Source organism: Martes martes, assembly GCF_963455335.1.
Source record: "Martes martes genome assembly, chromosome: 6".
NCBI classification, from domain to species: Eukaryota; Metazoa; Chordata; class Mammalia; order Carnivora; family Mustelidae; genus Martes; species Martes martes.
In genome coordinates, this window is record NC_137893.1 from 7725216 (window position 1) to 7738862 (window position 13647).

At 54.1% G+C, this 13647-nt stretch overlaps 1 protein-coding gene across 1 annotated transcript in view; it reads right to left on the reverse strand.

The window, feature by feature from the left end:
• The window catches only part of IGF2R (insulin like growth factor 2 receptor), a 96878-nt gene that overhangs the window by 27381 nt on the left and 55850 nt on the right, over positions 1–13647 (reverse strand). The window contains exons 18-29 of the mRNA XM_080805342.1: positions 13124–13292; positions 11789–11968; positions 9423–9524; positions 8197–8298; positions 6072–6267; positions 5114–5284; positions 4444–4587; positions 4189–4364; positions 3928–4015; positions 3229–3444; positions 2214–2344; positions 1862–1959 (exon numbers count right to left, since the gene is read on the reverse strand). Coding sequence (XP_080661468.1) covers positions 1862–1959; positions 2214–2344; positions 3229–3444; positions 3928–4015; positions 4189–4364; positions 4444–4587; positions 5114–5284; positions 6072–6267; positions 8197–8298; positions 9423–9524; positions 11789–11968; positions 13124–13292 — 1773 coding nt within the window. The remainder of the gene's footprint in view (positions 1–1861; positions 1960–2213; positions 2345–3228; positions 3445–3927; positions 4016–4188; positions 4365–4443; positions 4588–5113; positions 5285–6071; positions 6268–8196; positions 8299–9422; positions 9525–11788; positions 11969–13123; positions 13293–13647) is intronic.

Genomic DNA, 13647 nt, shown 5'->3' on the forward strand with positions numbered 1-13647 from the left:
TGGACACTGAGCGCTGGAAAGGCTCAATATTTGAGGTGCAGGCTGGGCCTGACATCCTGGGCCTCAGGTCCCGCCCAGGGACAGAACTTCAGACTGGACCTCGCCCACCACCTCCCGTCAGAATCAGAACCTGAGCTCAGGAAACTTCACGACTCGGCTCAGCAAAGTCGTGTATTAATCCAAAGAAAGGCAAAGACGAAGCCTGCAAAGGAAGCACTCCCCGTGCTCAGGGCGAACAGCATACCCCACAGAGCGCTCCCAGCTCGGAGCACTCTCAGCGGCAGCCACCTGCCGTCCAGCCCCAAGGCAACCGCGGCCACGGGAGTGCACGTGCACTGGTGCGGACCGTCTGCTCAGGCTGAAATTCACTTACTGTACACACCCCACACACAACCGTTCCTCAGAGCCAACCCCACAGCAGGCGCAGTGTAAACGGGGAGCAAGACAAGTGTCTGTCCCCGGGGGCGCCAGGTCCAGGTGGAGCAGAGGCGCAATCACAGACGCCACCCCACGAGGTCCCAGCAGGAAGAGGAGATCGGAAAGCATCCACTGGTTCAAAACATATGTGCTAAGCTGAGAGGTTATATTGACCCAAAAAGATACAAATCACCCATCTTATGAAATTCACAGAAATTACCAGGAGAAACAGGATACAAGTTTTTTTTAAGTATAGATGTCAGAGGACAATTAAAGCTGAAGAGGAAAAAAGTCTGGGGCTGGGTGGTGGGGGGAGGCTGAGATTTTAGATGGTGCAGTCAGAGAAAAACTTACCGACCAGGTGACCTCACTGTATACATTTTTCTACTTTCATGAATTTATTACAATGTGCACGTGTAAGCTTCCATTCCAACTGATTAGGCCATTTTTTACTTCATTAATTCTTTTAAAAATGGAGCATAAAAAACATGATAGGAAAAGCTTTATGTATAAAAATATTAAAAAAAGCTCTTTGTACACAAATCTCAGAAAGCGGAAGACAGCCTCAAAGGGCAGTAAGAGCGGCTAAGCCAATCAGGGCGGTCTACCCGGAGGTCATTTACACCCGCTAGAAATGAGAAATGAATTTGTTTCACAAGGAAATGCTCACGAGGCATTTTGTTGGAAAAAGAAACATTTCAAAACAAATGACGATTCAACATCACTGAATGCAGATTCCTGAATGTACGCTTTACCATACGTTACTGAAACTCAAAGAATAATTACTTTACCTAAATAAAAGGAGAGAACGCAACCAAACAGAACAGGAAGGAAGGGAAACATGGAAGTGACTCTACTTTCCCCCAGGACTGAACGCTACACCCCTGCGATCCCTTTCAGGTCATCACACAGCAGAAGAGACAGCATGTCCCTTAACCGCTCAGAACCACAGACAAAACTTCCAGGGATGGGATACAACGTGCCTATTTTGTGACAGTTCTAAGGACAACTCTTGTTGGGAGTCATACACCGTAAAGCCCCCTCTCTTACATCAAGACAACCCAAAACCACCCAATTCCAGGAACCACAGGTGACCCGAGACCAAAAGAGCCACCGATGGCCCCCGAAAACCTACGTCTGGGGGCCGACAAGGGTGGAGTGGAGGCCAGGTGATGTCCTGATCACTCCACTGCACTTACACCTGGGAATCACGCAAGGTCTTCTGTCCCAACTGCAATCCCCTCTCGGTGTGCATCTTAACCCAAAACAATCCCTGACCCGAAGTTGTGAAGGATTTGGAAGTTAACCTAGTCCAAGTGCTCATCTGACTAGGAAGGGACGAAGGCTTAGAGAAACCACCTAAGCTAACCTCCTGTCCCCCGAACACCAAAGCTGGCCCACGTTCCTCCAACGTGCGGAATAGTCAACGGACGTGTCCACTCACTTGAAGGAGCACTCGGTCAGGTCAAAAGGCGCACAGGCGTACTGCGTCCGCCACTCGAACAGGTAGGAGCAGTCTGAAGTCTCCCTAAGAAACACCGGCTGGAAGGGGAGAGACGCGTCAGAGGGCACACTCCAGCTCGCTCCTCACACTTCGGATCTCGGGAGCGAACACGGGAAAGGATGGTCACGAAGGTTCACACAAACTGACCAAGGTTCCGACGCACCTTCTGTAACTGAGGCATCTAAACTCAGCTACCCAGGGGAGTCTGAAACTCCAGAGCAGACAGAGGGGCAGGAGTGTGGGGAAGCCGTACCCGGCCCGGCGGCCGCGCCGCGGCTGGGAGCCCACTCACCCTCTGGGTGCTCCGGTCACAATAGAAGAAGATGGTTGTGGAGCGCTGGTACACCTTATGGCAAGTGTCCCCCCCAGTGTAGTTCATCTTCAACAAGCCATTCTCGTACGTCAGCTTCTGAGTGAGGAGACCTGCTCAGAAAGAACCGGATCAAAACAAGGACTGGTGCCCCCACGCCCGCCCTAGCAGACCCGTCACATCCCCTGAGCAAAGGGCTAGAAGAGCGGGCACGCCCGGCCCCGGGCGCTGGAACCTGCTCCCGGCCGCGCTGCGCCCCAGGCCTCCTCTCACCCCAGGTTACCACGTTACCCACTGAGGGTGGGAACGATGAGCGGCAGCCACTCCCCAGCCTCGTCACCTGAGAGGTGGCCCCTACGAGTTCCCCACACACTTGTCACATCAGCTACTTCTTTTTCCAAGTTCTTAAACTTAGGGGCACCTGGGTGGCTCAGTTAAGTGTCTGACTCCTGGTTTCAGCTCAGGTCATGATCTCAGGGCCGCGGGATCGAACCCGTGCTCAAGGAGGAGTCTGCCTGAGCTCCTCTCCCTCTGCCTCTGCCCCTCCCCCCACCTTGTGCCCACGAGCTCTCTCGCTCTTTCTACAATACAATCTTTAAACGTCCTTAAACACAGCTTCACTCGCCCAGCTGCTGAGGCAGCACTGTGAACAACAGCCTGCGCTGTAAGTTCAGAGCCAAACCCCATCCTAGATGCCTCCCCTCTGACTCAACTCTAGGAAGTACTACCTCAGAACACCCGCCACTGGCTACTTCAGCCTGCCCTGAGTTAAAACAAAGCATCGGCAACTGGAATGGCTAAGAACCAACAGATAAGATGCTCTAACGACATCTGCCGGTACACATTCTGCTTAAGAAAATCCAATGAAATCAGAAGCACCATTAATATTTCACCAGAACACAGCTGTCTTCCGACTCTAGAAAGAGATCCCCCTTCAGCGTAACACCTTAATACGTAATTCCTCTCTTGCACAAGAGCAGAAAAAACCGTACGGTACCTGCCACTTTCTGAAATCCCTCGGGTCCCCGCTTCTCCTGACACGATGAGATCACCTTGGACTTGTCGCTAGTGGAGCAGACCTTCGAGGACAGCTTGCCACAGACGCGGAAGTAATAGGTGTACTCGCCGGCACTCACGACGGTGTCGTTGACAGCCAGTGGCTTCAGGTCGTACAAGTTGCCGTGCCTCGGGTCCTTCACCTCACAGTTGTCTCCTTCAAGAACACACAGAGATGAAGGGCAACCGTGACCCCACCGACACTCGCACTGTCGGGCAAAAAAAGTCTTCCAATTTTTAATCAGGTGATTACTGTCTTAAAATAAGCATTAAATGCCGTTTCCATGTTTTCTCATCATGCTTGTACACACAGTACAAATTGCCTATCAGACAGCCTTCCAGAGAAGCCAAGGTCACAGGGTAAAGATCCATTTAACCCATCAAAACCCCAAGTTAAGATTCCTAAATGCAGGAAGGCAATAACCCACCATCACTCCAGGCAGGTGAGGAGGATGTCACTGGCAAAGTCAGCCAAGCACCAGAGTCAAAACCCACGGGTAAGAAACGATCCCTCCACTACGTAGCAGCTCAGGACCACGCACGTGGCCAACACGATGGGCTTTTGCACCTAGGATGCTGTCTGGAGTCTCTGCTACTTCAGCCGTTTACAACTGTCGGGGGGCTGGGCCCCAGGTCTTACCTTCCACTCTGATGACGGGACAGGCTTCCACCGTTCTCCAGACAAACACATACTCACAATCATCCAGAAGCTGAAATGTTGGGGATCCCTATAATAGAAACCAACGACTTATGTTTTTATGTTTTGAAGTCAGTCAGAATCCAGCCAAATACTACTGAAGGCCTAAAACCCAGGAAAGCAGGGGCAGCTCTGAACTCAGAGAGAAGATGGAGAGAAGGGAAGCACCAACAGGCAGACGCTTGCGTTCATCCGCTCACGCACCGAGGTCTGAGCGCACTCGAGCGTGATCCTGGTGGAGAAGCGCTGGTTCCCGCACTTGTCACCATTGACATAGACGATACTCAGGGACCCATTCGCTGCAGCTTGAGGGCTGATCTGCACCACGCCCAGGTTCCAGCTGTTGTCTTCTGACACCAGGCAGGACCCCACTGCACTGCCTGCAAGAGCCGGGAGCTCGTCTGGGGCAGGGGACAGGAGGGAGGCAGACGGAACTCACGTCAAATGCTCTCAACTCACCGTGGCATCCAGGAATATAAGGGAGGGGGTTGCAAACACTCAAATAGAAAGTTCTCTTTCTTCCATCAGCCGAGGTGTCCACAGCAGTCCAGGGCTTCCTGACTCTGCTTAAGCCACTCAGGTCATACTCATTCCCAGCATCATCTGAAATACACGGAAACACAGGCTAGCCCTGCTTTCTCACTGACCAAAGACCCCTGACCGCAGACCCCTGATGCACGAAATTGATGCTGGTTGCTAAGGAATCAGGAGAGCCACAGGAAGCCCAGTGTCTTCCTACGTATACTCGCTCTGCCCCTCTAAGCTGCCCCTCGCAAGGGGGACCACTGACAGGAGGTACAGAGCCCAAGGCCTCCTGGGGACACTGTCTGGCATCGGGGTGTGCCTTACACAGCTTCACAGCCTTTCTTTTAGGTCCTCAAATAAGATCTTATAATATTTCTTTCCCCTGAGTTTTCTTCTATTCTTAAATAGCTTCTGATCCCAAAATATAGATTAAAACCCTTAGTCCAGATTCTCTTCAAGAGAAACATCTCAAGCGTAAGGATCAAAGAGGCACAGAACACAAACACGCCACACACCACCACACGCTTGCACGTGCGTGTAGACAGACTCACACACACACGCACGCCCTCGACCGGCCTCCTAAGCTGGGTGCTCTCAGTCTTACCTGTGACCTGGCAATCCACAGGAGAAGGGACGCAGGCCAGGGCAGTCTCAAACTCAAAGAAAGTGTTTCGGATCCCCCGGCCAGAGTCAATGTCCTGATGCAGGAATGTGGGGTTCCCTGGGTAAATATCATCGTTGCAAACGAAGCGGATGATAAAGGTATCAGCGGTCCCTGGGGAACGAAGAGGCCAGACTTTAAGAAACAGAGCAGCCATCATGATTCATCCCAGAGCAGCAGTGGCCACTGGGAACAAACCTCACAGCCCCTCTTTAAAATGACGACACCACCACGCTGGTCTGCTTCCCGGGGCCTGACATGAACTGCTGAGTGGCCCCTCTCACCGCAACAGTGACCCACACAACCACGGGCTCATGCGGTGAACATAACGTCCTCCGTCCTGATATTCCAGAAAACGGAACCGCAGCATCCGCTCGTGAACCCAAACATGAGCTAATGTCATTGGTTCCTGGACAATACTGAGTTCCTGGTACACAGGAGTGAACGAAAGACATGTTTCCAAACACAGAATACTGGGGAGGCTGGTGGGGGGCGGGGGCCACTGAAGGGCTCCTACAGCCAGGGGTGGCAGCAGTCCACAGGGGCGGCAGGTGACGCCATCATCCCCATTTGGTCCGGGAGGGAACTGAAGCAAAGAGGTTTAGTACCAAGCCAGAGGTCGAAAATCTTTACGTCCAAGAACCACCTGAGGGACTGACTGTGAGGAGGCTGGGGACGGGACAGGAGGAAGGAGAGCCGACAGCACAACCCCGCTCGTGACAGGGTCGCACACTGGGACCTGGTGGAGCACACAGGACGATTTGGGAGTGCGGGGCCACGGCCCAGAGGCGGGAGGTGGGGGGCAGGACAGCAGGTGGCTCTCGGTACATGCTCAGAAGGTTCCCAGTCACAGAGACCCCGGGACACCCAAGAGCTGCACCACAATTTGTCCAGAGCTCACCTGTGGCGGGGGAAAGAGGCCCTTTGTAGGTCAGAGTTATGAAGCCCTCTGTGGACAGCTGCAGGCTTTTCTCGAGTCCAACCGGCCTTTCTGGCTTCAGATTCTTGAGATCCTCTGTCTCAATCTCCGCCTCACAGCCAGAGGCTGGTTTTCCATCGAAGGTCCCGCACACGGGCATCGTACCACACACGTTAAACTGGGGGCCAGACAGCGAGAACCACGCACGTTAACTCGGGCCATGTAACTCGCCACGAACAAGAGCCCCACCAGCTCAAACGCTGCCCCACGACCCAGACAGTGTTCAAGTCACCAACCACACGCTCAGGCCGTGAAGCCCTTGAAGTTCGCACGGAAGGCGACATCTGAAGTCCAATGACAATGCCCACAAGCTGCTTCAGAGGAATGCCCAGCGTGTTTACTGACACAGCGCCACGTCCATGAAGGCAAGAGGCTCGCCGCAGGGGACAGAATGCGGACAGCGCGTTGTCCGGACAGTGAGGCAGGACACGCTCCAGAGCAGGAAGACACAGGGTGGCTCCTCCACTTCCGCTAAGCGCTCGCAGACGGCATGTCCACCATCGAGGTCACACGCTGAAAGCGCTTTCCTTAAAAACTGAAGCCCCCTACTCCGGAAATGGCCAGTTAGGGGCTCAGCCACCAGGTGGGCTATGCGCAGGAGACCTCGGGGACAAAATGCTGGGGCAGGTTCCCTTTCCTTCTTTCAAGGTCTCGTCTGTGAATGAGCATCAGGGCTGAGAGAAGCCCCCGGGCCTGCCCTGCTGAGCCGTGGGCACTGGCTTCTGGCTGCCCGCACCTGCGGCCCCTCCAACTGGGGGTGCAGGCCCCGGGGAGATGTCTCCCTCGGCAGCTTCAGCAGCGAGGGAGGGCCCCGGGGGGACCTGGGGGCAGCGGAGCCCAGCAGGCCCAGGGGACGAGGGCACAAAGCCAGGGAGTCGGCTAGAAGGCAGTGTTGTCCTAAGTAGATGGCAGCAGGCTATGCTGTCACCCAGGAACCTCAACATACCTGGCACCTCCTGACACCCCTGCCAGCCGCCACAGGCAGAGCCTGGCTGGCCTGCTTCTAGCACATTCTTTAGGAGGCAGAGTACCTTCCAGCACGTCCTCTACGCAGGTCAACAACGTTCTTGTCTGTCTGCCTGCCTCTCACTCTCACGTGTGGACACATACGCTCTCACCTATTATAAACCAAACTGCCTGAACAATTTGGGAGTTGCGGGGTAGGTGGAGGACCTGCCACAGAGCTGCTGAGAGGCAAACCCTGTTCGGTGCTCTGCCGGGCAGCGAAACAAGCTGTATGCTCTCCTGTGTGAGGTGTACCTGCACCTCGGTATCAGATCTACAAAATACGTTCTTATCCCAACTTCGTGTTTTCGAAGGTTACTCTCTCATTCTGCCAGGCCTATCAATGAAAGAAGTGCTGTCAGAAGATTCTAGAACATAGCCACCTGGATCATCTCTCTTTTCTAGGATCAGGTAACTACCACGTCCTCTTTTTTTTTTTTTTTAAAGATTTTATTTATTTATTTGTCAGAGAGACAGTGAGAGAGAGGGAACAGAAGCAGAGGGAGCGAGAGAGGGAGAAGCAGGCCTCCTGCTGAGCAGAGAGCCCGATGTGGGGCTCGATCCCGGCACCCCGGGATCATGACCTGAGTCGAAGGCAGACGCTTAACGATTTCGCCACCCAGGTGCCCCACTACCACTTCCTCTTGACTGGTGGTTCTCAGACTCCAGGGGGCATCGGAATCACCTGGGGGATGGTTAAAACAAACTGATGGACCTACCCCACAAAAATCTGTATTTCAAACAAATTCCAGGTGACTCCGACGCTGCTGGCCCAAAACCACGGCTCCAGACACACAGCAACAGATCAGGAATAATTTATTTTTGGAAAAATGGCACCCTCACATCAACCCTACAGCAGGATGGGACTGAGTTTTTCCTCCCTTTCCCCTTGAATTTGGATTTTCTGTCTCCTCCTGGGTGAGAGCTGCCATTGCTGTGACATTCCTAAAGACACCTGCCACCAGCCACCCCAGCTGCGGGTGACTTCAGTGCATACTGCCTTGTTTCAAAGCAAACTGGAAATTCGTCACATAACTCTTACCACAAAAGTCTTCCCGATTCCCGGGACCACGTATCCTTGGGAACTGTTCAGCGGGTTAAGATCGAACACAAAGCCACTGTTCGGGTCCCTTATGGAACAGGCCTGCAGGAGCAATGGGGGAAAGAGACACAGGAACTCAGAAAACACAGCGTACCTCCAAAGCCTGGGCGCACGGACCTCACAGAACACACGCTTCTCACTGACCTCAAACCCCCAGCAGACAGCAGACATGATTGATTAACAACAAAAACAAGCAAAAAAAACAAAGTTGGTTTAAGTGTTCTGTTTTCCACCTCACTTACTCACCTAAAGGCAATGGTGATGGGAGGCACGAGAAGGGACCTCACGTCCCTTCTCTTCTAAGAGACGTCGTAAGCCTTCCCCTCCCCCTTGTCTGTTTCCTGCGCAGTCCACCAGATGCGGGGAAAGGAGCAGCAGCCCCAGCCGTGGTACGTACTGCCGAGGACAGAGTGCGGCACCCTGCCCTCCCCACCCTCTGCAGGCTCCACCAGCCCACGACCCTGGCTGGGAACAGCTGTTCAGGGGAGCCTAGGTTCTGCTGTTAAAGCGGAGATTTTAACGGTGGAGAGAGAGAAAGAAGTCCCACCACGGAGGAAACAGCCAGGGCTGTGGGAACCACGAGTCTCCCTTCGGAGTCCGAGAGCACATCACAGCACAGCCGGCTGCCAGGCCCCGCAGGAGGGCTCGCCCGAGGACACGAGCACAGGCCATGCCCAAGAGCAGGATACGCCAGGATGGCAACAGACACACAGAAGAAATGGCAGTAACGGGGCTGGGGTCAGAGTTTTAGAACCTTGAGCATCACACCAAAACAGATGGGCCAGGTCCCGTAGATGATGGGGCACTGGTACGTGTGAGGTCTTAAAGCGATGTGCTCACCACTCACTTCTCGGCGGTGGCGAACCCTCAGAGCCCCCCGGGGTGCCACCGCAACACAAATGGGACAAGGGAATGGAGCAAAGGGCAGGAGTCTGCAGTCAGCGGGGAGTAAGGCTGAGGGTCTGGTTCTTAGCCCAGCATCTGCGAGCCAGGGTGGGGGAGAGCCACGCAACAGGACTCCCAGAGGTCTGCTGTCAACACGCAGGAAACGAGGGCATCACTAACAGATCTGGAAGCACGAGGGAAGGGGCGAGTGCAGAGCCGGGACACCCGGGTGGGAAGGTTCGGAGCCGGCTCACCGAGACACCCCACGACCGCACACGTACCTGGTCTGTGTCCGTCGTTATTTGGATAGGACAGGCGGCCTCTGTGTTCCACAGGAAACTGACCACACACTCCCAACTGAGGGAAAATATGGGGTGAGGATTCTGAAAGAGTAAACCCGGGGGACAGTCAGCACGACAGGACGGCTCAATCTCACCAAGACAGCAGCGGCCTCATACATGAAACCAGCCAGACCCTCCTGAATGTTTAACTGTGTGTCCATGATTGGCCAGCCGCCTGTTTGCACTAGCTAGTTACGATGTAATGTCCTCATTATTCCTACTAAAAAGATGGTACCCCTCAGGCTTGGATGTCACGAAATCCACCTGAGGTCACGGGGCAGTAAACAGCACAACCGGGGTCCAAATCTTGCGCTTAAGCCCGTGCTTCTGAGAAACGCTCTATGCTAAGAACACGCAACGTGAGAAGCCAGGCACAGAGAGTTCACCTATATAAGCCGAAAACTGGGGAGAAGTGACCTGTGGGGTCGGAGGCCAGCGCAGGGGCAGAGAAGTGACTGGAAGGGGCGCCTGTGCTCCACGCAGCTGCTCCCAGCTCAGTGTGAGCGTGCTCCCAGCTGTCCATGTCACGTACACTCTGTGCACTTTTCTGGGTGTGTGTGAGAGAGAAGTTCCCCAAATACACGCGGGACCACGTTCTGCAGCCACAGCAGCTCACACCGAGAGTTTATCACGCCACTGGGAGTTCTGTTAGCATTTCTCAACGGAGCCTCCCCATGACCCCAGGAACCCGGTTCTGTCATCACCCACCATGTGTACACAGACGAGAACACAGGGGCCCAGGGAGTCAGGACACCCGTCCAGGCTCACAGGAGAAGGAAATGGCGGTCGCCTGATGGGGAGACCGCACCTTGCCCACCGAGCACCCTCAGACCTGGAAGTCCCCCACCCTCTTGGCCTCGACACCCATCCCAGTAAAACAGAAGTACATCGATCCCTACTGCCCCACAGTGTGTTTGTGAAAAGGAACAGCTTTAGCCGTGAAAGTTCTGAAAGTCCCGTGGCTTGCGGAACCCTGCAGACGTGACCCCTGCTCACGGTCTCTGGCTGCACGGGGCATGGCCAGCCCCACACAGGCCCTCGGAGATATAGTGACTACGGGAGGCCACTCTGAGAACACAACACAGTCCACATAAGGTGTCACAGGAAAGCTGGAAAACTGAGGACCCTGGAAAACCGCCTGGAACAGTCCAGTATGTCCACGGCAACGAGAAACCACAGTGGGAAGGGGGAGGCAGGCAAGGCTCTAAGGAGGGGTCACACACGTGCCCAGAGGAGGGCAAGGGCTGGGCTGGGCAGCTGGGAACCCTTCCTGAGACTGAGGAAGAAAGCAGCAAACCCAACCCCAGGCTAATCATGGAGTGTGTTTACTGTGCAGTCATGGAACACCTCTCTTGCACAACACCGGCCCACACTCACCCAGCTAATAACTTCATCCCCTTATCAGAGACCCCTTCTTGACCTCTAAAGAAATCACCTCTTGGAAAAAATAGTGTGTTTGCAAATGACACAGAGACCTCGGGATCTGCAAGGCACCTGGAACGTGGGGGGCAAAGTCCACGGGACCCCGGCTCTGGATACACTGTGCTCTTCCTCTGACGAAGCCAGAGGAAGCCGTACTCAGCACGCGCACCTGACCCTTTTAAATAACTTATTGGATAATAAACGTGAATTCCGTTATCTCCACTCCGCATTCATCTAAGAGTCTGGCAATTATTCAAAAAACACATGACCCAGATATAAATGCGAAACCCCAGGTTAAAAAGCGACTGAGTTTGTGACAGCCAAGTTCTGAGCATGAGAGCCAGGGATGGGGCATAACACCATGAAGGTATTTCATGCCACTGAATTGAATGCCTTAAAAAGGCTTAAATGGTACATTTTATGTTATATATACATTTTACTGACTTTTTTTTTTTTTTTAGGAAAACGATTGGGACCATACAATGACCCCCAGAGCAGTTTTATTTGTGGAATTTTTTCTTCTGTTCTGCCCTGGCTGAGGAACTCAGGGCCAGAAGCAATCTCTGTAACTTTCTCTATTTCCTGGCCTTCATTTTTTATCCTTGATTTGCCCACAAATTACACATATAACCCTCCCTGTTCATCTGTGGCCCTGAGCGGCACTGACCCCAGCTTCCTCGTCTATGAATGTCCCTAAGACCTGTTCTGTCGTCCGGATCCTCCATCACCAGCTGAAAAGAACTAAGGGACAGGATAGCATCCACACAAAACCCTGAAAGGAACCACCACCCCAGACTCCTTCATCTCCAGAAGACGCACATCTACTGGCACTCCGCCACGGAAGACCCTGAAGGAAGCAAGGTCACGGGCAACGCGCGCCTTACCAGGCTGCCCCTGGAACAGACGAGATGGATCCTGGTGGTGTAGGTGGTCAGCCTCCCGTCGCTGGTGGTGCACGCCGAGCCATTCACGTACTCTATGAGGAGGCTGCCGCTGTCCTCCACCGTAGGGCCTGCCTTTGCGACCCCCAAGTTACTGATGGATGCTACCTCAGAAAAGGAGCCCTGCAAACAAACGGGTCTATTAGGTTTTCCCTCCACAGAGAAAACAAGGCTTCTTCCTGACTGCTTCATTTGATTCTCGTTTTTCACAGCACTCGTGATCTGTGAAGTCGCCACAAACATCACCCCGTCACTCCCGGGGAAACAGGTACCTATACAGACACCATCCCACAGAGATGATGATCTTAAATCCTGAGAACTCCTGCTGGCACATTCTATTTTATTTTATGAAAGGGGAAGGGAGGTTCAGATGTGGTGAGTGATCGGTCTGAGGCCATCCCAACAGGCATCCAAGGTGGACCTCGAGCCCTGCCCCCAGACCCCACACGGCCCAGCATGTCCCCTTCCACGGTCGTCGATCGGACAGGCCTTGAGAAGGAAGAGCTTCGCCTGGCCCCGCCTCCACTGGGAATGCACTCTGGGGCCAGTCCACACACATCCACAAAGGACTGGGGCACTGCAGCTTTTGATCTGGGGCCACAGACCCGTACCAGCAAGGCAGTGACTCGCAAACACAGAACCCAGGGACAACGATGACTGACTGTACTCGGAGGCCATTGCTCCAACAGAGCACGCGCACACGGGTGTGCCCGCACACACACAGCGGGGAACGTCACTCCGACCCACCAGGGTGCGCTCCAAGCTGCCTCATGACAGGCGCCAGGAAAAGTACATTCCCGACGTAACATGCACTATTTTCAAAGCAGCACACATACATCTTTTAAGATTCCCTGACCAGGAAGAACACAGGCAAAGGGCCCAAAGTTGTGACGGTCACTGGATCAGGGAGGAGGCACCCCAAGCAAGGGAGCACGCACGGCCCCGCCACAGCCACTGCAACGGTCCCGAGCCACACTCCCCGGCGTGAGCAGAACCAAGAGCCTCTGGAGCCAAAAACCGTTCTTCACAGAGGGCTACAGACTGAAAGACACACGTGAGCTCTGTCAACACCAGGCATCGGAGCATCCTCCACCCCGTGCCGTGACCGGAGGCCGCCAGCTCCAAGGCATTTCGTGAAGTTCTAAATCCGAACGACGACTCAAGCGCGATCACGTGCGGGGGGCGCTCCTCCTGCTCAGGGGGTTTTGTCTCAGCGGCCTCTAAAATACCCACCTCCACCCGCCGAGTCACGTGCTCTGCAGGGAGGGTGAGACCCACCTGCTCATTCTTGTACCTCATCTGGCACACCGACGCGTACCGATCGCAGCCCGGCACCGGGTTCAGAGGGCGACACACATTTATGTAGTATTTCCTCCACGAGCTGTGCTCGCCCGCGTTGTCCATGGCGTACCAGTTTCCTCCACGACCACCCTCGGATTTCGCGAGACTAAAATGTCAAGGCAAAATGTATGCTTCTGATGCTAACAGATCCCAGTCCGACAACTCGTTTCTTAGAACTTACGGACAGAACGAAACTGCCCTACCTGTCAAACCACGGGATGCAGCTCACTGTGACTCACAACACCCACCACTAGCTCGACCTTCACTGAACTCGCACTCAGCGGACCCTGCACCGCCCCCTCCCCCACACCTCTGTACTGACAGTCCGTGTTGTAAATGATGCAGCTGAAGACAGACTTTGCTATGACAAGGAGCAGTGAACGTCACAAAGGCGACCAGACCGTTGTTAGAATTCCTTCTGTTTAAAACTCCACTTATCTTGGCCCTGCGCCCCCAGAACT